The sequence below is a fragment of the Aspergillus foveolatus genome (genome assembly GCF_047715535.1).
Source record: "Aspergillus foveolatus strain CBS 279.81 unplaced genomic scaffold BDW70scaffold_28, whole genome shotgun sequence".
Classification (NCBI taxonomy): Eukaryota; Fungi; Ascomycota; class Eurotiomycetes; order Eurotiales; family Aspergillaceae; genus Aspergillus; species Aspergillus foveolatus.
The window spans coordinates 310,456-335,983 of record NW_027396092.1 but is presented as its reverse complement, the minus strand read 5'-3'; the positions used below and the strand labels follow the sequence as shown (position 1 = coordinate 335,983).

The 25,528-nt window shown below is 50.9% G+C and overlaps 8 protein-coding genes across 8 annotated transcripts; 5 read left to right on the top strand and 3 right to left on the bottom strand.

Moving 5' to 3' along the window:
* Positions 1-14: 14 nt before the first annotated feature.
* On the top strand, positions 15-4,271 carry BDW70DRAFT_168543 (pectin lyase fold/virulence factor; the record flags this gene model as incomplete). Its single annotated transcript, XM_073742495.1, has 9 exons — positions 15-269; positions 364-629; positions 688-767; positions 815-1,056; positions 1,110-1,179; positions 1,238-1,592; positions 2,139-3,064; positions 3,164-3,371; positions 3,422-4,271. 9 exons carry the CDS (start codon positions 15-17, stop codon positions 4,269-4,271), a joined length of 3,252 nt encoding a protein of 1,083 aa, XP_073595482.1.
* Positions 4,272-5,379: 1,108 nt separating this feature from the next.
* Positions 5,380-6,357, top strand: BDW70DRAFT_150784 (uncharacterized protein; the record flags this gene model as incomplete). Its single annotated transcript, XM_073739209.1, has 3 exons — positions 5,380-5,838; positions 5,885-6,016; positions 6,100-6,357. 3 exons carry the CDS (start codon positions 5,380-5,382, stop codon positions 6,355-6,357), a joined length of 849 nt encoding a protein of 282 aa, XP_073595481.1.
* A 3,280-nt stretch (positions 6,358-9,637) lies between these two features.
* Positions 9,638-11,416, bottom strand: BDW70DRAFT_168542 (pyridoxal phosphate-dependent transferase; the record flags this gene model as incomplete). Its single annotated transcript, XM_073742494.1, has 8 exons — positions 9,638-9,769; positions 9,827-9,909; positions 10,187-10,607; positions 10,705-10,830; positions 10,863-10,985; positions 11,035-11,061; positions 11,299-11,343; positions 11,378-11,416. 8 exons carry the CDS (start codon positions 11,414-11,416, stop codon positions 9,638-9,640), a joined length of 996 nt encoding a protein of 331 aa, XP_073595480.1.
* Positions 11,417-12,115: 699 nt separating this feature from the next.
* On the top strand, positions 12,116-12,457 carry BDW70DRAFT_160595 (uncharacterized protein; the record flags this gene model as incomplete). Its single annotated transcript, XM_073740869.1, has 3 exons — positions 12,116-12,181; positions 12,244-12,328; positions 12,381-12,457. The coding sequence occupies 3 exons, from the start codon at positions 12,116-12,118 to the stop codon at positions 12,455-12,457; spliced, it is 228 nt and encodes a 75-aa protein (XP_073595479.1).
* A 1,198-nt stretch (positions 12,458-13,655) lies between these two features.
* Positions 13,656-16,010, top strand: BDW70DRAFT_168540 (putative proline permease). Its single transcript, XM_073742493.1, has 2 exons — positions 13,656-14,010; positions 14,066-16,010. Exons 1-2 carry the CDS (start codon positions 13,682-13,684, stop codon positions 15,369-15,371), a joined length of 1,635 nt encoding a protein of 544 aa, XP_073595478.1. The 5' UTR covers positions 13,656-13,681; the 3' UTR covers positions 15,372-16,010.
* Positions 16,011-16,725: 715 nt separating this feature from the next.
* BDW70DRAFT_168537 (TauD/TfdA dioxygenase family protein) lies at positions 16,726-18,017 on the bottom strand (the record flags this gene model as incomplete). The annotated part of the gene is made up of 4 exons (XM_073742492.1): positions 16,726-16,842; positions 16,896-17,029; positions 17,099-17,831; positions 17,883-18,017. The coding sequence occupies 4 exons, from the start codon at positions 18,015-18,017 to the stop codon at positions 16,726-16,728; spliced, it is 1,119 nt and encodes a 372-aa protein (XP_073595477.1).
* Positions 18,018-21,122: 3,105 nt separating this feature from the next.
* BDW70DRAFT_137516 (cupin domain-containing protein) lies at positions 21,123-21,910 on the top strand. The gene has a single exon (XM_073737053.1). The coding sequence runs from the start codon at positions 21,140-21,142 to the stop codon at positions 21,821-21,823; it is 684 nt and encodes a 227-aa protein (XP_073595476.1). The 5' UTR covers positions 21,123-21,139; the 3' UTR covers positions 21,824-21,910.
* A 914-nt stretch (positions 21,911-22,824) lies between these two features.
* On the bottom strand, positions 22,825-24,423 carry BDW70DRAFT_168536 (TauD/TfdA dioxygenase family protein; the record flags this gene model as incomplete). Its single annotated transcript, XM_073742491.1, has 9 exons — positions 22,825-22,933; positions 22,991-23,017; positions 23,085-23,163; positions 23,223-23,344; positions 23,418-23,515; positions 23,572-23,740; positions 23,794-23,960; positions 24,017-24,126; positions 24,186-24,423. 9 exons carry the CDS (start codon positions 24,421-24,423, stop codon positions 22,825-22,827), a joined length of 1,119 nt encoding a protein of 372 aa, XP_073595475.1.
* Between the last annotated feature and the right edge of the window lie 1,105 nt (positions 24,424-25,528).

Below are 25,528 nucleotides of genomic sequence, written 5' to 3'. Positions count from 1 at the left end.
CAGCAAAAAGCATCATGTATCTGTCTTGGATACTCGCCATTCTCACAGCCCTCAGCCGCGCGTCCGCAGGGAGACTGCCCTCCAGAACCTGCGTTGTCCCGGCCTCGGGCACGAACGAAACCGATGACGCCCCTGCTATCATTTCAGCGTTCGAGCGCTGCGGCCGCGGCGGCAAGGTCGTCTTCAAGCCAACAACCTACTACGTTAACTCAGTCATGAACATTTCTTGGCTGCAGGATGTGGACATTGACTTGCGCGGCAATCTTCTGGTGCGTCAATCCACCATATGCCACTAGGCATACTTTTTTTTTTTGTTTGTTTGTTTGTTTGTTTGTTTTTTGTGCTGATGACGGTACAATGCAGTGGAGCACCGACATCCAGTACTGGCTCAACAATTCCCTCGAAGTCGGATACCAGAATCAGTCCACAGCGTGGATTCTGGGAGGCGATAATGTCCGCATCAATGGGCATGGGGTTGGCACGCTCGACGGCAACGGCGACTACTGGTACGAGTGGATCTCGCAGCAGGAGAACACGTCGAATTATCCGGGAAGGCCGATTGCCTTGACGCTGAGCGGGTTAACGAATTCTGTGGTTAAAGGGGTCAATTTCCTCCGGAGTCAGATGTGGTATGTGCCCTCTGAGAACCCGGTCATCAAAGCTCAGGCTAATGATTGTCACCGACAGGACGCTGGCGATCATATACTCCCACCACGTCGAGTTCGACAGTATCCTCGTGAACAATACCGGGAATCGAGTTGACAGCTGTAAGTTAAAACTTGTTGTGGATAGCAGAGCTGAACTAACCCTCTAGCTAACACCGATGGTGCGGACACGATCCGCTCCTCGCATATCAGCTTCAACAACCTGACCGTGTACAACGGAGACGACAGCATCTCGTTCAAGGCAAACAGCACCGACATCACACTGACGAACTCGCACTTCTACAACGGTCTCGGTGTGGCGATCGGCAGTATTGGCCAGCTGAAGGACCAGTTTGAAACTGTCGAGAGGGTCAAGGTCGAAAATATCGTTTACGAGAACACACTTCATGCTGTAGGCTACCTACTTACCTCTGCATTTTTCTGGATCTCTCTGACAAAAATCAGGTCTACTTCAAAACCTGGACCGACGACCAGAATGGCTACCCGCCTAACGGCGGCGGCGGCGGCCTCGGCTGTAAGCCCCATCCCCAATGGATAAACAACATCCTCAATCCCGCTAACAAAACTCCCAGATGCGTCGGACATGCTCTTCAAAGACCTGGATACAACTTCCCTTCGCGGTTCTGCAGTGGCAATCTCGCAATGCACGCGGTTCAGCGGAGCGCCCGGCGAAGGCAACTGTACGAACTCGCAGTTCCAGGTTCGGGACATCACGGTTGCGAACCTGCACGGAACAACAAAGTCTGAGCGCGTCACGAGCTTCCAGTGCAGTGCTGTGGCGCCCTGTACGAATATTGGGGTATTCGGGGTTGATCTTGAGTTTGCAAATGGGACGAAGGCAGAGGAGTATCTCTGTGGGAATGTGAAGAATCCGAGGGGGTTTGTGTGTACCGGGCCGGTTTGCGAGGGGGGCAGTGCGACGGGGGAGTGCTAGCATTACTTACTTGGGGCATATAGACGCAAGCACGAGATATATGTCTGCATTGTATCAAGGCGGGACTGTTAGCCTCGGGCAGTGTATCACCCAAAAAGGATGTATGTCTCTCATGGCGTTCTAGGGCGTTAACCCTAACTGCCTATCAACGTTGCGGTAGAGAGTACACAACTTGGCTATGCGATCTTCGACTGCTCTCTTCTTCAGATTCTTTATGCATATATCGTCATACGATATTCTGGCACGCTTTATTTCTAACCCCGCATTCCTCCGCGTCCGGGGTTCTCGCCGAGTAACCGACTGCAGATCTTCTCGGAGGAAGATCGACCGACCTGATCCTGCAGAGCTCAAAAGGCGCTCCTCTCAAAAAAGCCGATTCAGCAGAAGCGGAGTCAAGGCAGGGTCAAGACGGACAATTAGAAGCCATGAATGGCGGATCTCAGCCTATGGTCGCGGACCGTGGTCCAAAAATCGACATAACTAAGCCAATTCCCTTCGCTTGTATCTGCCCAGCCATCCAACAACTCCAGCATGATCAGCCTGCCCTTGCTAACACTGGCAACTGGGGCCGTTGCCTCGGCCTCATGCTGGCGAAACATCTCCTGCACTGGCCCGTCGAAGCCCTCTTTTCCAGGCCCCTGGGACTCCAACAACTACGCACCGGATTCAAGACTCGTCCAGCCAAAGTCTATTCTTTCCCTACCAGACGGCACATACATCTCCGAGTACACTTCTGATTCTCACCTGTCCATCACCACCGAGGACGCAGGGTTCGTCTTCGACTTCGGTCTTGAAGTCGGCGGGATCATCACGATTGACTATTTGTCGTCTGTACCGAATACGACGCTAGGACTGGCCTTCACAGAGGCAAAGGATTACATCGGGCGGACCTCGGACAACTCCAATGGCGGGACCGGAGCAGATGGAGCCTTGACTACCCTCCTCACCGAGGGAGAGGGCTCGTACACCATGCCTGACTCCAAGCTCCGTGGCGGATTCCGCTATCTGACCCTGTTCATACCATCGAGCTCCAGCTCAAATGCGAGTCTGACGATCCAGAGCATCGCCCTCGAGCTAGCCTTTCAGCCCACCTGGCCCAACCTGCGCGCATACCAGGGCTACTTCCACTCGTCGGACCCCGTGCTCAACAAGGCCTGGTACGCAGGCGCCTACACCCTCCAGACCAACTCCGTACCGCGCACAACGTGCCGCGTCTCCGTCAGCTCAGCCCCAGGCTGGAATAACAACGCCGTCTGCGGGCCGGGCGAGACCCTCTTGCTTGACGGGGCGAAACGTGACCGCTGGGTATGGATCGGCGATATGGGCGTTGCAGTGCCCAGTGCGTCCGTCAGTACGGGGGATACAGAGAGCACGAAGAATGCGCTCCTCGCTATCTGGGATAATCAGACACCGAGCGGGCTGTTGCCCAAAGCTGGGCCGCCGTACTTGAGGGCCGACAGTGACAGTACGTTCTTCCCCATATTTTCGCCTTGCAGTAGCAGACCGTGGTGGAACTGCAGAGAAGATTGTTGTCTAGGTTACTGATTAGGGACATCTTTTGCAGCGTACCACCTGTGGACGATTATCGGAACGTACAATTACTTCCTCTTCACGGAGGACGATGACTTCCTGGCTGGCATCTGGCCGAAATACGTCAAGGCGCTGGACTACAGTCTGGCCAAAATCACGCCCCTTGGGATCATGAATGCCACCCAGACTGCAGACTGGGGTCGTTGGAACTACAGTACCCTCGCCAGCTCTGCGAACATGCTGTACGTTGTCCTGCTCTCATCCCAGTAGCATCTCACTAATAGAGACGCAGTCTTTACCGAGCCCTCACGACAGCCGCATTCCTCGCTCCCTATGCAGGAGGCAATCCAGAGAAATACATCGATCTAGCCAGCGCCCTTCGCACCGCCATAGCAACGCACCTCTACGACTCCGCCGTCGGCGCCTTCAGAGACAGCCCCAACTCGACCCTCTACCCGCAAGACGCAAACAGCATGGCCCTCGCCTTTTCGTTCTTTTCTCAGTCGCCTCTCAACTCCAGCTCCAGCTCCAACTCCAACCTGACCGACGCGGCCCGCGTTTCCTCCTACCTCGAATCAAACTGGACCCCCATCGGCCCAGAGGTGCCCGAACTGCCCAACAACATCTCCCCGTTTATCTCGTCAATCGAGCTAGAAGGGCATTTTGCCTCGGGCCATGCGGACCGCGCTGTCCAGCTGATCCGCACGCTCTGGGGGTGGTACCTCGCCCATCCCAACGGAACGCAGTCGACCGTGCCGGAGGGGTACCTTGTGGACGGAAGCTGGGGGTACCGCGGCGACAGAGGGTACAGGAACGATCCGCGGTACATGTCTCATGCGCACGGATGGAGCAGTGGTCCTACATCAACGTTGACCGAATACGCGGTCGGACTGAAGATCACGAAGCCCAAAGGCAGCGAGTGGAGCCTTAGTCCGGCGAGTTTTGGCATCCAGGGCCTTGAGGAAGCGCAGGCGGGGTTCACAACGGCGCTGGGCAGGTTCAAGGCTGCGTTTAGGGTGCAGGGAAAGAGAGCGACTGTGACTTGGGACACGCCAGCTGGGACGAAGGGCTGGGTGCAGCTTCCAGGAGAGGAGGGGAGCTGGGTGGTGGGGGGAAGGGGGTCCCTGACGGTAAAGCTATAATATGCAGGACAGTATAAGGCCTTCTCGAGTCTATAATATGATCCCTGTCCTTGTACTCGCGGGATCCACGTCGTACCATGAGGTCTAGAGTATAAGCGCTCCAGGTCATGTTTCCAGCTATGGATTGAGTTCCTGCCGTATGGTCTAGTGAAAAAAGTGTAATTCAGAAATATAATATAAAATAGAGGAAAAAATATGAAATAAAAAAATAGAAAAATATAATAATATATTAGAATAAAAAGGTATGGGATGAACCCAGAATATGGGCTCAGGCACGGCCTCCGTTGCTATAGGCGCTAGATGTAACCGATCATTCTAATCACTGTCTTTGTACCTTGGTCAGGAGTCAGGTCTACCAGCGTATAGGAAGATCAGCGCGTACAAAAATAAATATCAAATAAAATATAGCTCGAAGTATATAACGTAAGTCAATGGATATATGTAAAAACATAAATATATGCTTGGAACTTGCATGGTTATGCATTCAAGGCCCGTGCACGCTCTCATTCTCCACATATTGGCGCCTCCACAGGTCCAACTCTCGCCGTCCCTGAGGTATATACGTTATGTATGCGGGCTGCTTATGCATGAATTAGCTGGTTGCTGGCTGCTGTTTTGTAAATAGAGATATCCTGCCTGTCACCAAGATATTCCCCTCACTCCATACAAGATCAGACTGGAATTGCTCCTCCCTACTCTACATGGAGGAATCCGAGGACCAAGTGGAGCACAGAAAAACCGGGAAGAAGCAATTCCTAAGAATGGAAAAGTACAGTGGAGTCTTGCTGGTCAGTGCGGGAGACACTCAATAATGGTTCCAGAGAACTGCTGGTATATCCAGCAGTTGATTCTTGACTACAGAGCGGAATATTTCTAAGTCTGCTTTACAGGGAGCCTGGCACACAGTCCTCGTCCTTGCAGCCATAGTACTGCGGGTGATTCTCACCGTTATGTGTGGAGTGCGCCTGAGGAATGTCACTTAGGGCACTAGGGCAGAATTGTTGTTAGTCCCGGATGTGAGGGTGAGGGGAAGAATGTGCGGTGTAACTTTCGCTCACCCCAATTCCCTCAGTCAATTCCCTCTTCTTTACCGAACCATCAGTTCAATATGTCGCATCTCAATGGCTCCGAGCCATCACGGGCTCAACGCGAAACCGAGGGTCGGTGGGAGGAGAAAAACGTGCTGTGCGACCAGATTAAGGAGATCATCGCGGCGCTCAACGATATCCGCACGCAGCTGGCAGAGCAGAATAAGTACCTGGACGTTCTCACCGAGACGTATGTCCGGAAACCGGCGCCCACACATCTCGTCTTTGCCCAGGAGCTCGAGGCGGGCGGCTGGGACGAGGGCAGCGATTGGGGAGAGTATGTCGACTTTGCGCAGGGAGAGAGTCTGCCCGCTCGGGGTGTGAACTATGAAGGAAACTGTGAACAGAATCATGAAGGGAAGTTTGACGGATATCATGAGGAGAATTATGAGGAGAATTATGAAGAGAACTATGAAGAGGGAAAAGTGCATTATGGAGAAGAAGAAACAGAATCCCCAAAAAGGGATTCTCTTCACGCTGTAAGCAGCCATGCCCGTGAAGAGAGCACTGCTAACTAGAGATCAGAATGAGACTGCGGCGACCAGAGAACAGCGAGAACCTATCCTGACCGAGTCGACGGGAGATATGCAGAAGCAAGAGCGCTACTCGCTTGAGTCGACCGGTCCATCATTCTATCTGCCCCTAGGCCTGGTGATCGTGAGTCGGCTCTTGAACGATTCCAGACCACCTGCTAACCAGGCCAGTCCCTCTTCTGCATGCGCTTCTTCAATGCAAAACAGAGCGCGCATGTTTCACAAGCTTCATTCACAACAGTCTTCATCATCCTGTCGCTGGCGGCATACATTTTTGCCACATTCACCCTGTGGTTCTTGCGCGAGGAGGACTGGGTCAAGCGGGTCATCGGCTCTTGGAGACTGGCGAAGGCGAATTCGAATGCGAACGCGAACACGATCGCGGACTCGATCCAGGCGGATCAGGATCGAGGATCGAGGATTCCGGATCTGCTACGGAGACGACAGGTGCTGGAGACGTCTTGACGAGGATCCCCTGCTAGACGTGGATACGACAATGACTTACGGATTTATGAAACGACCCAAGACCGACCGCTGGACGATATTTTTCGATATATATGTCCCTATACAGACTTGATTTCTAGAATCAATGTGAGTTGCCCTATTGAATGAGGCCTATAATTGCGATGGGGCGTTGGAAGTCTTTGAAGTGCCAAATTCACCAAGCACAGATATTGCTGGTCACAAGGGCTCTGGCAAGGGCATTAGAAGATTCTCCATTCCGTTTGCAAGTCGATGAAGCAACCGATATCTTGTTCTTTTTCTCCTCCCAACCTTTCTCGTGCATATACAGATGGCTGCTCTCTTACACGTGTTTGGATCAATTCGCTAATGGCAGAAGTTCCTTTTAGTGCAGTGAGGATACCCGGAAGAAGCGCCGTGAGCGTTGTCTTGTCTCTGGGTATATTTCAAGAGCCCACGAGAAAGAAGGTCTATCAGGGGAAAATCACCGCCCTGATAGAACTAAGGGCCAAAAACGCCAGTGTGCCACCCTATACACGGAGTAAGTGACCTCTCAGCAAATTGGAAACTGGGCGTGTTCTAACCACGTCCATCAGGTATATTGTGGAGAGAACTACAAGGCTCTCATTATGTCCTCAGGTCTGACATCCTTAAGCTCTGCTAAGGATGGGGACTCCGTGCAAACAAACAGCTCACCGTGAGAAGCACCTGTGCCTTGCCGAGAGATTCTCTTGCGCGTTTGAGGTGCTACAACAGATGAAATCCTGGTCGAAGTCGATTTTCGTCGTCACCTACACGATGTGCATGGCCTGATGAATGCGATATGGCAGTGGCCAGAGCCCAAACCTGCCGTCAACAGAAAACAAGGTGTCGGCGCACGGCAAAAGAGAGTTGGCGCCAAAGATGAAGGAACAGTACAGAGAAAATCAAATCTCGACCCTATCGGCCTGTTCCTCTTGTAAGAAGGTTGCCGTTAAGCATTACTCGGCCACCGCGATCAATCTACCGTCTCACGACACAGTGCAGGCCGGGGTCGTAACAAGGCATGCCCGACTTGGACCACAACGCTCGCGATCGTGCCAGGGCCAGCTTAGTGAGAGCAGCATGGGTGATGTTTCAACTAAGTCTCCGCGCTCAGCTCTGCCTGCACGACTTCTGATTTTGACCTCATCGACCCAGGCTTCTTGAGTCAGTAGTCTAGGGAGAAGGTCGTATCACCTTAGCAATAAGGGGCCCAATACTCTTCGAGCGATGACAAAGATACCCGGCATGACGGCAAGACCGTGGCTCAGTTTCCGATCACAACAGCTCTCTGTGTATCAGTGGTAATGCCTGCGGTCATATGAACGCTGCGCCTGAGTATAAATCAGTCAGAACTTTCAACAATGGATCTCTTGGTTCCTGCATCGATGCTACCCGTTTAGAGCTGCATTCCCAAACAACTCGTCTCGCCAAAAAAGCTTCACGAATCTACACGCCGATCTATCGTGGGTTGACAGCGGTAGTCTCGAAAATGGAGTACCCCAAGATGATGGTCCAGCAGCTCGACGCGAAGAAACACCATTCTCCAGCACCTCACGTGTGTGTTCTGCGCCATCGTCGGCACCACAACTTGCACTGGCGTGAAACAGTAGGACATACAATCTAAAATTGCTAATGAATAGCCATTTTTAGATAATTAGATAGCCAAATTCAAATGCCGGTGTCGAAAAGCCCTGGGAAGCAGGAGATTTGGTGGAAAGGGTGCGGCTCAATGGTTGAAAACGTTCGTTACGTTAACTATTTACGGCAGACTCTTGGGAGAGAACCGAAGAAACTAAATATTCTAGCAAGACAATTGCATTTGATTTAGAAATTAGAACTACTCGCGGTCCTATTTAGACTCTACCAAGACAAATGGTCCTGCAAGGATTTGCGCATTTCCAAATCTGGGTTTCAAATGCTGATGCTCGATCTCGCTCTTTGCCGGGTGGCTCACTGACTTTTCTTTGCAGCATATAAAAATGCTGTGTCCTGGATCCAGGAGCAGATTGACAGTGACCATGCCTACTAGTCTGATGATGCCTGCTTTTGGGTCGATGTTACTCCTATCCTGAAGAATGGTTTATCAAGCCACAGTGATTAGTAGTTGTGGGTGGGATATGTGCAGTGAACGCACATAATAGATTCTTGAGAAAGCAGCCTTATGTACTTGATAACACGTACCACTCGTGAGAATTTGGTTTTGTCTGTGCTCGATCCCTGTCTTCTTCTCCATCTAGGTTCGCCCTCCCTGACGCCAGCTGCCCTGAGCGCTTGGTTGACCTGCGGGCAATATTTCCCTGTAGAACAGATTCTGAATTAATATGGAATCAAAGCAAGTCGTTCGCGAGGATTCTTTTTACCAATGTTTAAGAGAGTAAAGCCACGGTAGTTCAGGCCTGTTTTGCAGTTTCTTGCATCGGCCTGTGCAGCCAGGGCGGCCAGGACAGCAAGAGGGAGCAAGGCAAGCTTAACTATGATGATTCTGGCTTCGGAAATGAGTATACGAACAAAGAATAATGGAATGGGATGAAGAAGACTTGAGGAGGAAGGGCGTCGCTCTTTATATATCTTAATCCTCGTGCTGACCTCTATCCTCTTTACTTTGCCGTTTCCATTCCGCTTAAGTAAATATTATATATACACCGTGGAAATCGGTCAAGTTAACGTACTTGAAGTGATGCATCCCGTTCGAACCCTACACCCGCAGAGTTTTCTGTGTTTCAGCATGCTTCGTGATTTACGGACTTGAAATCTACGTTGCACAGCTCCAGGGGAGTTAACTGCAGCTCACAATGATTGCCTCGGCGTGGATTAATACTTCCACAGTAGGTTGGTATGCGGGCGTGGATAGAAGTGATCTACAAATAACCTGCTTCTTGCAGTGTTACTACCTACCAGTATACTATCTAGCTTAAATATATTATCTAAGAAGATATCTAGTATATTAATAGTACTGCTACTATTATTATTAGACCTCACCTGTAGAGGGGAGTGCTGCATGGCAGATAAAGGAGGATAAGGGTAAAGAATACATATCTATATAAAATAGAGAGTATACTTCTTGAACTCGACCCGCGAAACCCGCCCCATCCGTGGTTTAGAAAGTCTAATAGAGAGTAGGGTGGCAGAAGCTGCTGGAAGAGAAGAGAAAAATATATAGGCAAGATAGATAGACCACTGGCTCCATATGTAAATCTTCGTTCAGCGCTACACCAAGGAGATCATACTGTGACACATGAATCCGCTGGGACACACTTTCCTAACGACCTACACCATTGACTGTCCCATCCATTGTGGAAAGAGTATCCGGTGAGATTGCGTTGTACGCTGCAGACAAGTCGTCAATAATGTCCTCGATATCTTCTGTACCCACCGACAGACGAATCAAGTCCTGCATTAACGATCAGCATCAACGGAATCGCGTCTCTATGTCGGAAGCCAAATGTACCTCTGTAACGCCCGCATCCAGGCGGTACTGCTCGCTCATAATAGAGTGCGTGGAACTCCATGGGTGAGCCATGGTCTTACAATCTCCGACACTGACAAGTCGAAGTCTCTCAGTAAACTTGCCTACTCGAAGTAACCTTGGTGAATAGCTCACGTACTTTGTCATATACGACACTAGCTTTAGGGCATCAACAAACGCGCAGCTTCCAACACTGCAACCCTTCACACCGAATGCGAGCAACCCGCCGAAGTCTCGTCGAAGATACTTGATTGCCCTTGTGTGATACTTGTCCCCCGGAAGTCCTGTTGGTCGTCATCAGAATGCCACCCAGAAGCATAGATACCGGAGATTAGCACGCACCTGGATAGCTCACCCAACTGACTAGCGGAGGACCACTGAGGAATCGCGCAATTTGCAGAGCATTAGAAGCAATCCGCTCACAACGCATACTCAAGGTCTCGATCCCCAACAGAATCTGGTGCGCGGCGAAGGGGTTCATGACACCCCCTACCTCCATGACCACTTCGATCCGGAGGGCCAGTGCAAAAGTACAATTTCCAAATGCACTAGCATAAGGAAACTCCATCAAACCGTCACTGTTCTTCGTGAGGTGGGGAAACCTGCCAGACGCAGTGCAGTCAAAGCGTCCTGAGTCGACAATAACGCCGCCGACTGTGGTGCCATGTCCACTGAGCCATTTCGTGGCAGGATGGATGACGATGTCTACCGCATGTTCAATGACTGGACACCAGAACCCACAGACGCCAAATGTATTGTTAACCTGGGTAAAGCACACTGAGCCCCTTGACTCCGTTCGCGAAACAGCGCTCGCCGGGGCGAAGCCGGGAAAGGGGGGAGGTTAGGAAAGAGAGACTCACCACTAGAGGAAGTCCATGCTTATGTGCTATGTTTGCGATAGCCGTGATGTATGGTATACTGACCAGGGGGGTACCCACTGTCTCCACGAAAATCAGTTTAGTGCGATCATCGATTAGTCTCCGTAACTTTCTGGATCATCGTCATGGATCCAGTTGACAGTGATCCCGATGCGCGGAAGAACGGATATGAACAAACTGTACGTGCCGCCATACACATTGGTTGACGGTACAAGGTTGTCCCCCCTATGTGCTAGACCGAGCACGGTCTGGAATACGGCGGCCTGTCCGGATGCGCAGGCTACTGCGGCGCCTCCTCTCGAGCGCTGCCACTCTTTTCTCGAGAACCTCTACCGTTGGCTTGCATTGAGACCGTATCAGCAAGGCCGGGTGAAAGAATGAATTTGCAAATACAGGATGAACTCACATTGGAGATGCGGGAGTACACATAGCCAGCCTCCTCGTTGCTGCATACACGGCGAGCACGTTCGCTGTCCGTGAAGACATAGGATTGCGTGTACGAATGTCAGTCAGCTGCGGTATCAATGTGCCGAAGCAGGAAGGTCATGTCTTACAGCAGTGGTGTATATTTGGAACCGCCCTGGCCTTTATTGTAGGATCAGGCTTCGCACCAGAATGAATCTGGCGTGTACTTAAAAGCCCGCTGGGACTCTACGGCCGCGTCGACCTTGAACGGGGCAAATGGATCTGACATGACTGGAGGACGAGGAATGATGGCCGGAACGTCGCACAATGCGGCCATATATGCCATGATATGCGATAGTCCTGGAATAATGATAGAGGCAAACTTTCGGATATTTACTAATGTGTGAAAGGGGTTTCCCGAAAGAGCTAAAGGAGCGTAGGCACCGGACCGCTGCCCTAATTCGCAGAAACTGTTTACCAACGTCAGACCTTTAAGTAAGCTGTGCACTACTTCCTCGCCAAATCTCCCAGCCTCAGGACTGAGTCATAACCAGAAAGAATCATCGGCGACTTGCAAAAATGTCTCACGTTGTAGAGCGCTTGCTCGCTATATGGCTGTAAGAAGCCCATCATTTTCGCACTCCGTTCTCCCACGAGCACCGAATCTACATTGCCTTCGCCTTCACAGCATCCGTAACGCCTGCATTTATCGCATGGGTGAGAGATGCGCACCAGAAACTGATACCAGGGGTTCCGATTGTCGGGGATGAACATCCAAGCGCTATGCGAAAAAATCGGCTTCGGTTCCTACATGATGCAAAGAGTATGCTTCAAAAGAGCTATAAAAAGGTTCGTCGCCACCTGCCAAGTGTGTAAAGGAAGAGGCAGTCCTTCATTGCCCAATGCGCAGAGACGTAACGGTTCATAGACAAACGGCGGACTGTACTATGTGCCAAGTAAATACCGGGAACGGTTGATGCTTTCCACCATGTACCTGGAGGAACTCAAGTCCGCTCCAGTCAATAAGGTTGACTTTGTTGCAACTTTTATTGAGGTATGTAATTCACCAGCGCCACAAAGAAGTGAGCTTACGTGACTCCAATGTCAAATCGGCAGATGTTCGAGGGTAAGTATACAACCATGGGCAGTCGATCAACACTGCATTCGCACCTGGTGCGGGGCCAGTTGAACAAGAACCTCTGTGAGTCAGAAGCTGAATCAGAGGCTGTTCTGATGGGCTAATGGGTGACTAGGGACGGTGATGGAAGACGTCCGGGAGGAGATAAAGGCCGCGTTCGAGGAGGCGTTCCCGCCCTGTGACGACAAGTAGCTCTGTTGTATATCTTGGTCCTGCTTTCTCCAGTGAGCTCAATCGCCTGTAGACCGTGACTAGTCTCCATACTAGTTGGACGTGGCTGTTGAGATCTGGTAAGTCAATCGAGATGGCGGAGCTTACTAGGAGTCACCCAGATTCGGAAGGCTTGAGAGGTCAACCTTCCATTACAGGTACATATCTATATCACGCCATGCATTATAAGATGGCTCAACAGTAATATGATTCTTTAACTCATTAGGCTAGTAAATATTTCAGCTAAATATTACTATACAAAATACCATATCTATGCTTTTTGGTAGCTTAAATCAGACCTTTCGAATGAATAAAAACGGAGGCGTTGTGGGAAAATAATTATTTCTGTTTTCCCAACAGTCTGCCGTACTATCAGTTACTCAGCTTATCCATATCAATTGGCATATCAAATGGATCAATTGGCTGATAGGGCTGTGTATACCAGTTTAGACCTCCTAATGATTCCAATGATTCCATTGGTTGAGCCACTTCACTCACGCCCTGCTTGCTACTGGAACGAATCATCCACACTCGAGCCCCCTTCGACAAGAAGGATTTTCTGACACTTGACTAGAGTTCTTCGTTTTGATCGTTTTTGAATGCATAGTGCATGGCAACGATATCGGGCAGCACTGTAGAATCAATGACAGGTGATTATCGGTGGTGAGGCGAAGTCGTCTCTTCAGTAAAGTGGTTTGGTAAACTGAATTGCGCTTATCATGTAACCCTAAAGGCATCCTCTGTATACCGGAGTAAGCTGGATGTTCTTCACTGTTTGAATCCATCCCGATAATCTGTTCCACTCTCATGATGCATCGTATCACTCGATGACCATCTCCAACCATCGTGCTTATCACTTGGCATTTCGCCCGTCGCGACCTCTTCCCCCTTTGGGCCTGACGCTCGGAACAGCGCCGTTGGCCGTGCTGCTTCTCCGCTCTTATCGCCTGGAACAAGCTTAGATCCCCGGCTGAACATCGGTCTGGGCTTGGGCTGCGGTATCGTGTGGTCTCTTCCCCAGTCCTGGGCACCCCTTATCGCGCTTGTTATCGGCAGGGATATGGTTCGCCGATGGCGGACGGTAACTTTATATCGCGAGGTGCGGCGGAGTATAACTGCAGCCGTCGCCCAGCCGGTGCGGCGCTGTCGCATAGTGGCGCCCTCATTCATTGTGCATAGTTCTCTGTCCACGGGCATATACTCGCCATGGAGAAGAAAGCAGTCCTCGATGATCGCCAGGATACAGACGCCGGCAGCATCGTTCCGTTTCCCCAGACCAAGCGCGGTCTTTCGTCGCGCCATGTGCAGTTGATGGCCATCGGTGGCTCCATTGGGACGGGCTTGTTTGTGGGAATCGGCGCGTATCTTCGCGATGCAGGTCCCCTCTCGCTGTTGCTGGGATATCTAGTCTGGGGGATCGCGTTCATTCTTCCCATCAACCTCAGCGTAGGCGAAATGTGCGCCTACCTGCCCATCCGAGGGTCGATCTTTGAGCTGGCGGCGCGATACGTCGACCCGGCGTTTGGATTCGCCATGTAGGTCCCTCTGCTTTCCAGTTCCAAGGAACACGCTCTGATAACATCCATCTAGGGGATGGGTCTACTTCTACGCCGGGCTGATGCTCGTCTGCACCGAATACTCCGCCGTCGCCTTCATCATGGACTACTGGCAGATCGACGTCAACCCAGCGGCCTGGGTGGCCATGGCCATGGTCATCTGCCTAGCGCTCAACCTCGTCGCCGTCAAATACTACGGCGAAGCCGAATTCATTATGGCCTCGACCAAAATCCTGCTCCTCCTCGGCCTCATCTTCCTCACCTTCATCACCATGGTCGGCGGCAACCCTAAACGCGATGTCTACGGCTTCCGCCACTGGACCGACGGCCTCATGTACGAATACTACACCGATGGCGCCACCGGGCGCTTCCTAGGCTTTTTCTCGGTCATGGTCTACGCGGCCTTCACCATCGCTGGGCCAGACTTGCCCGCGCTCGCTGCTGGAGAGATCCAGCACCCGCGCCGCACCATCCCGCGCGTCGTGAAAATGACCTTCTGGCGCATCGTCGGTTTCTATGTCGTCGGCGTGCTCGGCGTCGGCATCATCTGTGACTCCCACGATTCGCGACTCATGTCCGCGATCGACGCGGGCGCGTCCGGGTCTGCCGCTTCGCCGTGGGTGATCGGTATCGAGAACCTGGGCATCACCGGCCTGCCCGATCTCATCAACGTGCTGATCCTACTCTCAGGGTGGTCCTGCGGAAACGCCTACCTGTACAGCTCCAGCCGCACGCTGTATTCGCTCGCGCGCGATGGCCAGGCGCCCAAGTTCCTGACCAAATGCACCAAGGACGGTGTCCCCGTTTACTGTGTGATCGTGGTCACGCTGCTGTCGTGCGTCACCTTCCTGGTCGCCGACAACGCCTCCATCAGCGTCTTCTACTGGTTTGTCGACTTGACCACTATCGGGCTGGTCCTCACCTACACCAGCATGGCCTGTACCTTCCTCGGCTGGTACCGCGCCCTGCGTGCCCAGGGTATCGATCGCAAGAGCTACCTGCCCTGGATCTCACCGTTGCAGCCATACATGGCGATCTTGGCGGTGATTCTCGGCTTCACGACGGCGCTCTTTAACGGGTATGCTGTGTTCAAGCCATTTAATGCCCAGGGTTTCGTCACCTCGTACTTTGGACTGGCGTTTTTTGTCGTCATGTTTGTGTTCTGGAAGGTGTTGAAACGCACCAAGTGGGTTGATCCTGCTACGGCGGATATCTACACGGGCAAGGCAGAGATCGACGAGGAGTGTCGCGTGTGGGAAGATGGTACCTGGGACGAGAAACACAAGGCAGACATGGCCCAGATGAATATTATACGCCGGACGTGGGAGCGAATGTGGTGATATGCGGTTGGATGGGTTCTGTATATGACCGAGTCTCTTCGAATCAGAATATACGCTTTACGATACTTCATCAGATGCGCTATTCACATCATTCGGTGTGTTTGTGACACAAACAATTAATAAAATTCGAATTCTCCAACTTTATCCTCATCGATCCACCGCAAAATACGATAGTCTTTTCATTGTCAGACACTCAGTCCTGCGCGCTTGACCGTTTGTAGGAAGGCCGAGACAATGACATGCTATTCCACGAACGTGATACTCGGAGAGTATTCAGGCCCTTCCTTGATAATTTGACCTTTGTTAATGACGTTCCTCGATGCCGTCGATGTTGTGTCGAATTTGATGGGTTTTTGAAGTCTTGGTGAGCTGATCTCCAGTGCAGCAACTACAGCAGATTCTCACTAGGGAGAACGGCTATAACCATTGGAGGAAATAGTAGCTTGCCTTTTTCCCGATAGCAGTGCCGGGCTTTGAAGATATGGCGGGTAAAAGTGAACTGCAAGTAGAGAAACTGGCAAAGGGGTAATTATCGGTTGGAGTGCAGTGAGGCTACCTGCTCAGGGCACTTAGCGTGGCTTACCCTACACTCAGTGACCAAAAAGCGGCGGAGGGGGAGCACTAAAACAGAGAGAGAAGGTTATCGATCTAGCTAGAAGATCATGTACATATGTACCCTGACAAGCGGCAACTCGAACCATGCTACGATGTAGACAGAAGACCCATAGTTCAACGTACTCACCCATATAGGACTCTGACTGCAGAGTACCAGTTTGGACCGAATTTTGCAGCCAAAGATCAAGCCATTATTCTCAGGCAGACCTTGGCCGATGATCCGCCGTACACTCTTAACGACGAAGCCACGCCACGAGCCTATCACTGCCAAAAGAGTCTCGCCCAGCTCTTTTGCTGACTATGCTTGAGAAGTTGGGAAAATCAAATCAAGGAGTCAACATCGTTCGCTATCTGCTTACTCCAGTGGTGGGCAGAATGCTATACATGTTACCACCCGTATAAACAAATGTTTGAGGAGTGATAGGATCCGTATTCATAGTGATTTCCTGTTATTGAGTCTTTGCAGCTCTCTTCACAGCTCCTTCACAGCTCCTTTACAGCTCCTTTACAGCTCTCCTTGGATCCTCCTTGGCCGCGTCTTATGCAGATATGAGTGCTGTTAGCACGGCTCAGGGGTACCCAGCTAGCCTATTCTATTATCTGTCTGATATTCCGCGATGTAGAAGTACGTTCAGGCCTTAAAGGCAAAGGCAACGAGTGTAAGAATCAAAGTCGTTCTGAGAGCCAAAAGCGTATAATTAGAGAGAACCTACTACTGCCACTAATACATCAAGCCCATCTACTCCGGAACATATGGGGTCTCGTATGGCCTCTCAGCCTGGGGTGTAATACGCGCCAGATGACGACGCTCTCCCGTCGCCCAGTCGACAATCGCAGAGTGTGCCGTGACGCGGTTCTTCCCTCGTCAGCATCCGATCTTCAGGGAGAGGATTTTGAATGGATACTTACATCCCAAACAACGACCGTCCTTGGCGCCCACTTAATCCGGGCCTGATAGTCGATACCCCGGCCAACGTGGTTCAGCAGGAAGCCCAGCAGCGCATCGCTCTCTTCCTTCTTCAGGCCGACAATGCTCCGAGTAACTGCACATCCGTCAGCCAGCTCCTTTTGAAACATATAACCAACAAATCAAGCTGGTTAAGGTGACTTACATCCCCCATTAACGAACAATGCTTTCTCCCCCGTCACCGGGTGCGTTCGCACGATCGGATGCTCATTCTTCACAGGATCCCGTCTGACGACACCGCCACGCTGTCTGCTGAACTCCGCCTGCTCCAACCCGCTGTGCACGGCCTTGAGCCCATGCAGTCTTTCTTTGATGGCTGGGGAGAGTCGCCGATACGCTTCTACCTGGTCGATGAACGCTGTGTCCCCGCCTACCTCGGGGGTATCGAGGATATAGAGGAAGGTGGTGCCGGGCGGCTGCGCTTCGTACGTGACATCCGAGTGCCATGCAACCGTACTGTTCCTGTCGGCGAAGAACGCGTCCAGCTCGCCCTTGCTGCTGTGTCGGTGCACCAGATGGATCTCGGGGTACCCCTCAGGCTGACCGGAAGTCGGGTGGATATGGTGGCGGCCAAAGTGCGAGCCGAACTTGAGGGCATCCGCGATAGGCAGGTCGGCGAAATCCTGGTCTCGAAAGGCCACGACTTTGCGTTGCGCCACGAGCAGCGCAAGCTGGTCCTTTCCGGCAGCCGAAAGGGAGGACAGTTGCACGCCCGTGACTTCAGAGCCAATTGTAGGAGTCAGTTTCTGGATCTTCGTGCCCGGTTTCAGCAGGTCTGGGAAGGACGGGTCTGCGCGCAAGCCGGGCTCGCTATGTGTGAAGGGCTCCAAGGGTGGGTATTTCTCGCTGTGGTCCCAGACCGGGAGGTAGTGGGGATACTGGAAAAGTCAGAGCTACCCTAGAGAAAGAAGAGAAAGATAGAAACGTACGCTGGCCGTGGTAGTTTCTCCTTCTTCATCGATGATACGGCGAATCTTGGGCTTCTCGGTGGTAGCAGGAGGAGCCTTGACAGGCACGACGAGGTCGGCCTTATGTGGTTGCTCTTCAGCAATGGAGGGTGCCATTTCTCTCTTGGTCAGTCTCTGTTTTGTGAAAGACCGGTTGGTCTCACCAGAGAGAGACTCTACAGCATATATATGCACGTCTCCCCGCATCCCTTCTTGCACCATCTGTACTCTCAATCGCGTACGTATGGAGGTAGTGGTACTTTCGGCGATAAGAGAAGTATACAACGATGCGATCGGGCTTCGGCGATTGCGTGCTTGCTTGCTCGCTTGTCTGCTTGCTTCAGTGGTAGTTTGACCAGGCAAGGTCTGACACCATTTACCCCATGAATGCGGTAATGTTTTCCCTGAGAAGGTCATTGGTATTGCGTGCTGTCCGTGGCTGTAGCATCATTTTTGAACGTTGCGATTATACGGCCATTCCATATCATGTTTTGCACTGCATCTTTACCTAGGCCTAGGTAACTATCACTGTCGGCGATAGACACAGATCGAGTGCCGATATACTGGGCATTTGCTTGCCGTAGGGCTGGTCAAGAACTTGACAAAGAAAAAAAAATAGAAATCCAGAAAATTAAAAATCAAAGATAAAAATAAATCCATACAATAACCTGAATCAGGATAAATTTATAAGCAAATAAAACACTACCCAAATGAGACACCTTCTGCACTAGCCAAAGCCCTAGAATCTTTAAAAGCATGCTCGGATCGGTCCATAGACGGCGTGGGATAGCTCTGGTAGGGTTACCCTCAATGCCTATATTCTCCTTCGAAAGAGTCGCAATACCGTATATGCTAAGAGACAAAACGCTCGGCCTCATATCTACTTTGCATCATGTATGTGATAAGAGTGATACAATACTCTAATTTACCCTTGTGTCAAGAGGCATGGGGCACTACAAAAGTCGAGCCATAACTCTATCCCCATACCCAGAAAAGCTCCGAGAGCTAGGAAAGGCATGGTACAGGGGCAATGCAAAGCCATTCTCACGCATCTTAAAGACGACCGAGGAGATCGGGTGGAAAACAGGCAATGAATGAGAGAAAGACCAAGGCCGAGCTTACCTGAACCTCTAGGACTTCCATTCACATCTTTCAAGATATCTAAGTTCTCCATGCATGGCGGCAGCAGGAATATCCAGTATTAACCATAAATACCTTGGCCGCAGATTCCAGAGCAGCAGCTAGGCTTGGTACAAGCTTTTCTTGACGCAATTGGCCCTCCGCGCATGCACAGGCTCTCGGTGATGCCGTGGCTGTCGGTGTCAGTGTGGTGCGAATTTGTTTATAAGTAGGAGTGAGTGGAAAGGAGAATATAGATTGAGTATTCATATACGTGTATGATAAGAAGCGGACGATGCGCGTTTTATTGCGCGTTTTATCCTTGCCTGTAAATGAGACTTAAAGACTAAGTTTAGATCTACACAAAGTCGACTTGAAAAGTGTTATAGTTTGATTAACTGTTGGTAAAGCCAGACTACTTATAGATTATTGCCGGATACCATCGTGATAGCTCGATTCTAAGTGGCTATGACGGTTAATCTTGGCCGTGTTAATCCTGAGTCCGACATGGGCGGTGTAGTTCCTGAAGTAAAAGGAAAGGGCAGAGGTATGGGCCTTGAATCTCCCACGGTGACGATGCTCGTCTTATTTGATTCCCATTGTCTTTGTCGTGTCCTCGTTTTTGTCCTCTTAGTGTCGGGCTACGGCTGGCGACGTCGTATAGCATAGCGAGTAATGATCCTTCTTTTAGTGATGGGTTCCAGGAAGACTATCGTTTCATAAAATTAGGGAACACCCACCTGCGGTGCAGGCGCATTCTGGAGAACTGTATAAATGACAAAGTAGTTTATGAGCTTCTTGAAATCCATGATATTCCTCTCGTTCAGGGAATCTGCTGTGAACGTATGGGCTATATGACTATCATAGCCGATCCACTTGTTCAGGCTTTGCATTGCTGGCAGTGGATTTGATAATTTCCACTGAATATAAGGCAAGGCAGCAGGGAAGCCATGTTTCCCTGTATCTCACGCAGGTTACCTCCATCCTGGCTTCTCCCTTCTCTTTTCCTGTGTATCTCGTAAGTTAGGGTCCTAGTCGTGAGTCAGACCATCGTAATAGGCAATTTATTGCGGCCAATATTGCAAGGAACCAGCAATGATGACTATTTAGCGTCTCACAACGGAAGCCATGGCTCACGGCGACTCCTACAGGGTTTGACGATGACCAACTACAAATTGCCACCGGGACACAAGTACAGAGGACAATGCAACCCTCAATAACGAGCACATATATTTGAGGCCGCTTGGGAAACCAAACCATAAGATACCCAAGAAAAAGTCCGGAGTCGGACGGCTAGGATCAGAGATATCTCTTGGCAATCCCTGATATTCGATGCAAAGGCCTCCTTTAAGCGAACCGTTTGGCGTTGAAAAGCCCCGAGAGTATCCAGAATGCCACGAACCGAACCCCCCCCCCCCCTCAATATCTCTCGGCCCGGCTGAGAAGGCCGAGCTCCGTCTACAGGCAATGATCTTCAGATGCGCGAGGAAAGTGTACCTATGGTGAGGCCGTACTTACCTTGCATGGTATATTTGGGGTGATATAAGTAACTTCAATTGGGCTTTGAGAACTATGGATTGCTTTATTAGCCGTATTTGACTGCCTAAGCCTAAATAAGCCTAGGATATTAAAATGCTTTTCCCCGTTGGCGGCGGTCTTTATGGCCATCCAAGGCAGCCTTCTACTATGATTCCATACAACCGATCTGCTTCAACTTTATTTCCAGACCCAGCGTCACCCGCTGAAGAAGACCAACTCGTTCAGATTGGACACTTGAACTATAGACAAGGATAGATTTGCCAGGGGAAATCACTAACACCATGCTTACGATAGACCAGTAGATGAGTGGGAGCCTTTACCCATGCCCATGCCATGCCCTAGCCCTAGCCCTATCTCGATTTCCTGTCCGATCCCATCTTCCCGCCTCATATTGCATTTCCAAATAGCCAATAAAAGGATGCTTTCAGACTTCATGACTGCGTGAGTCATGACCCCGCACGAGTTGGAGATCCGCAATGGAACCATCCGAACCTAGAACGGTCCTTTCTGCAAACTTGCTTTCCAGTCACCGTTATCAAGAATCATTAAACTCAAGCCATCATACTTCAGACCTCCTCACAATGAAAAGCGCTCTCGAGATAGAAACATATACTATCGCTCCGACAGCCCTTGTGCCCAACTCCCCCAAGCCGCTCCTCGTCTACAAACATTGCTTCTTACGTCATGGCAGAGTCGACCTCGCCCACGCCTACGACACCTTCGCAGCAAACCACTGGGATCCCAAGTGGGTGGTCCGCTACGGCCGCCAACAGACTTCCCACTACCACCCGACCACCCACGAGGTCATGGTCGTGCTGTCGGGGCGAGGAAGAATCAGATGGGGTGAAGCTGATTTCGGAGATCCAGCGAATTGGAGGAAGCATACATTCGGGGAGGCGCACGAAACGGGCGGAGTAGAGACCGAAGTTGAGGCCGGGGATATCTTTCTGGTACCAGCGGGCGTGGCCCATAAGAGTTTTGATACGGACAGTGAGCAGCCCGATGCGGTGGTGCTGACAGGGGAGACGGCGCATGCGATCGATTCGGATGATCCCAAAGAGAAGGTGATTGAATTGGAAAGACAGGGGAAGCTGACTGGGTTTGTGATGATGGGGGCTTATCCTCGGGGTGTCGAGTGGACTTGGGCCGTCGGCGGGGACCATGTAGGGAGGTTTGAAGAGGTTTGGAATTTGCCGACGCCGGAATGGGATCCGGTGGTTGGAAAGGGAGAGGGAGGAATTCATCGGTTCTGGGCACAGCCCTGATCTCAGCTGTTTGATGTTTGATATCTTAGCTAGTCTTCAGTCTCTCAGCGCTGCCATACCGTGGCGGCAGCATCCGCTTCGTCAGGTCAAATTATATGCCCTACACTTGTACCATTCCCTGGTCTTGGTTTTGTGAAAGAATGCACCTTTTCTCTAGTGGAATAAGTACAGGTACCATGTCCTTTGCTAATGGATTTCTTTCTTGGTCCATGTTTTAATCTGGAATTTTGTGCTTCAAGATTGCCTGCTGGTTCCAGCGCTACTATGGAGAGATTCCAATTCTGCTGTCTTAGTCCACGCAGAAAGCGAACATGAAGACCAAGGGCCTGCCCTGAGCCTGATCTTCACCAAGTTCGGCCTTCTTGCGCTTGAGCGGCTGGACGACTCGTGGGACGAATGTGCGTGGCTGTCTGCTCCTCAGCGAACGGAACTCTGCCGGCAGCCAAGTAGCTTCCACAGGGCCACTGGGTTAATTCAAGTAAAACAGTTAGCCCTTCGAGACAAACATATACTATTCTTCCTGGGAGGGCCGTGATGATGACAAACAGGACGGGCGGCGCAAGCACAGTGGGGATTCGAACACCAGCTTGGTGGGCATGAGGAAGCCCTTGGGGCTGCGAGAAGTGTCCAAAGTATTATGATTACGAAGAGATGAAGCTCAGCATAGGAATAATATAAGGAGCAGGTAGGGCTATGTGTTATTGTTGATACCGAAGAATAAGCGTTTATAATGCTGTACACCGTAGCAGGCGAAATGTTACCAAAAATAAGAGGTCGTGAACGGAACCTGTTGCTATCACATATCCTTTGCTTAGACGAAAGTTCATTCATGATTTCATTTCCCAATTGGTTACTGAGGACTTAACATTCTGATTGTCTGCTTGATTGTTGCAGACTAAATAAGAGGCCAAAGAAGAACAGTATAGTGCATCGAACAAGCCAGCGTCTGGTCCAAAAACATCTCGTCTTGGATCCGTTAAAGCAGAATGAATCAAATGAATCTATGCTTCAGCCGCCAATGCCTCACGTCTTGACTTGGATGCAGGGTCAAAGTACGGAATCTCGCCCAGTGAGACGACCCTGTTGCCTTGTCGCTTTCCATCGTAGTCGCTGTAGTTCGTTAGCGACCCATACAGAGCCAATGCATCCTGTTTGGGAACTACTTACTTTGTCGCAGTATGGAAGACATACCGGCTAGATGATGTATCATTAGCATATCACCCTCTCAGCGCATGCAATGCCATGACATAGACATGCTTACTTATCCCAAATAGCAAGATCATTCGTGCTCCATTTGAACCGGACCTGGAGATCATGGTTCTCGGCGATGAGTTGGCGAACTGGCATAGTGATTAGATTGCATGGTCAATCACACTTCACGGGCGATCATTGAGCGTACAATATTTCTTCAAGACCTCACTCTCGCGCTTCGTCACGCCCTCGATCCAACCGTTGTCGACCTGCCCGGCAGCACCGAAGAGGCTCTTCCAACCAGTGACCGGGTTCGTGCGAACGAGGGGGCTATAATGTCAGCCATGCCGGTTCCAGCAGTCAGAAACATAACAAAAGGGATGTGCATGAGAGGGGAACGTACTGGCTAGCTTTAAAATCGTATCCGGTGTTCTCCGGCGCACCCCGGTCTCCTTGAATGAGTTCGATGCCGTGTTCTTTGGCAATGTTGTTAAAGGACGGCTAACGCAGTGAACATCCAAAGTGGATACGATGATAGAGGTGGAGCAGGGCTATACCTGGTGGTGAACAGCCATCAGTGTATCTGCCAGGGCCTGAATGGGCGGCGAGAGTCTGTCATAGACTTCATACCCCGACGCCCAAAGCGTATCACCGCCGGTCTGATCTTCGGGGGAGTGGGTGATTTTGAGAATGGCGTAGTCCGAGGGGACTCGTTCGAAGGTGATGCTACTCTAGTTAGACATATTCTAGCATCTAGGAATAGGAAGGTCGCCACATACTCAGCATGCCATCCCTCGCTAGCAAGGTGGCGGGCATTGTTGGCGAAGCGGTCGCCGTAGTACTTGCGGTTTGTCTCAGAGGAGATGACGGAGATTTCGTCGTCGAGTTTGCCGTGCTCGTTCACTGTCAACTTTCTGCCAGCGTTGTTGACAGCGTGTCGGTGGAGCTATCATGTCAATATCAGTTTAGGGCTTCTTCGGGGCGACCCTAGGCAGAACTGACCTTGGATGTGGCAGGCTTCCCCGTCAGCTCACCAAGTTTCTGGCCCAGCACCTTCTGCGCGTCCGAGTTGATACTCTGGTTGCGGAAGAAGACGACGCCGCGGCGAGAGACTGCAACAGGCTTTGTTAGTTCTGCGCTCTGTAGATCTGAAGGCAACAGCGCAGCCTACCGGTGATGCCCAGGTCGCGGAGCTTTTGGTCATCGTGGAGGATATCAGTCAGCTGCAGATCAGGAAACTCGCGTCCAATGATGGGCGTGACATCGAAACTTTTATACTCGTCGAGTGAGCCGCTGTATTTGAGTGGTTCACGGATGTAGCCCGATGCAGTGGCTTTCTGAGACTCGCCTTTCGCCTCAACCGGGGCAGGGGCAGGGGTCGAAGAGGCGACTTTGATAGATGGAGCCATGGTCAGGTTCTTGTGCTCGTACTTGTTATCAAAGGCTTTATGGCTGTGGATGAGTTGTCCTGTTGTTTCGAGAAAGATCGTGGTTTATATGCCATCCACCTCTCCAAACCTAGCCCATTGCACCATAATTTCCAAGAATCACACATAGCTTGAAGTAAGTTTGTCTTCATACAGTATCATTCTTCTTATCAGATATACATCTAGTCTGAGAGGGTGGTGTATACCCCTCACTGACGACATCTTGCAACATGATGTTTAATGCTCAGCCGACTGACATCCGTCCATCTTATAGGCCGGGGTTATACTCAGACAAGCCACCAAACCACGAAAGATGAGAAAGAAGATATAAAGGAGATAGTACAGTCCGAATAATCGGCGATAATAAGAGCCCTGGTGCTTAAAGGCCGAAAATGTACATAAGGAATAGAAGGAAGGGCGTCCGCCTGATTACGTGAGCCCCGGCCACAGGTAGAATCGCATACCGTTGGCTTCCTTTGCCAGCATTTCAGGCATGTCTCAAGTTTATGGTTCAGGTATGGGGCAGCCAACCGGATCAACTTCAGGTTGGAAAGAGGGGGTCATCTACCTCAAATGGACAGGCATCTCCATCTAGTCGAGTAGTTAAAGTTCCTACGTATACTGGTATCACACCCAGATGCCTTATCACTTTCGAAAGTCTTCAAAAGATTTATTTTAGCCTTAGGTCTCTGTAGACTTCCGGCCTCGACGCCGGGACTTTGGTGGTATGAAGGGTGCCCCAGGGTTAGGGCCCAGGAAAGGGGCGACAGTGTCCAATCTGCCCTAAAATCTCCACTGTTGGATTGTGACTTCATACAAACAGACACTGCAGAGTCTTACTTTACTATTTCCAGGTCTTGCTGTTGTTCAGTGCGCGGTAATATACTAGGTGGTCTGGACAACGGTTGACTTGGCGTCTAGGGCTAGAGGTCTTTGGTAGCAAAGGGATAGAGTACAATGATCTTTTCAGCATGTTTTTTATTCGCAGCCAAGACAGGCAGTTGGCTTACTCTACCCATGGCCTCCCTACACAGCATCATACTGGGTTACTGTCTAGTTCTTAGGACAGGGAAGTAGCCTGTGGCCT

Bases quoted from the DNA above. Each gene is read 5' to 3' on its own strand.
- BDW70DRAFT_168540 (XM_073742493.1), top strand. From the start codon at position 13,682: ATGGAGAAGAAAGCAGTCCTCGATGATCGCCAGGATACAGACGCCGGC. The intron at 14,011-14,065 runs GTAGGTCCCTCT...ACATCCATCTAG, and splicing joins CCGGCGTTTGGATTCGCCAT to GGGATGGGTCTACTTCTACG.
- BDW70DRAFT_137516 (XM_073737053.1), top strand. From the start codon at position 21,140: ATGAAAAGCGCTCTCGAGATAGAAACATATACTATCGCTCCGACAGCC.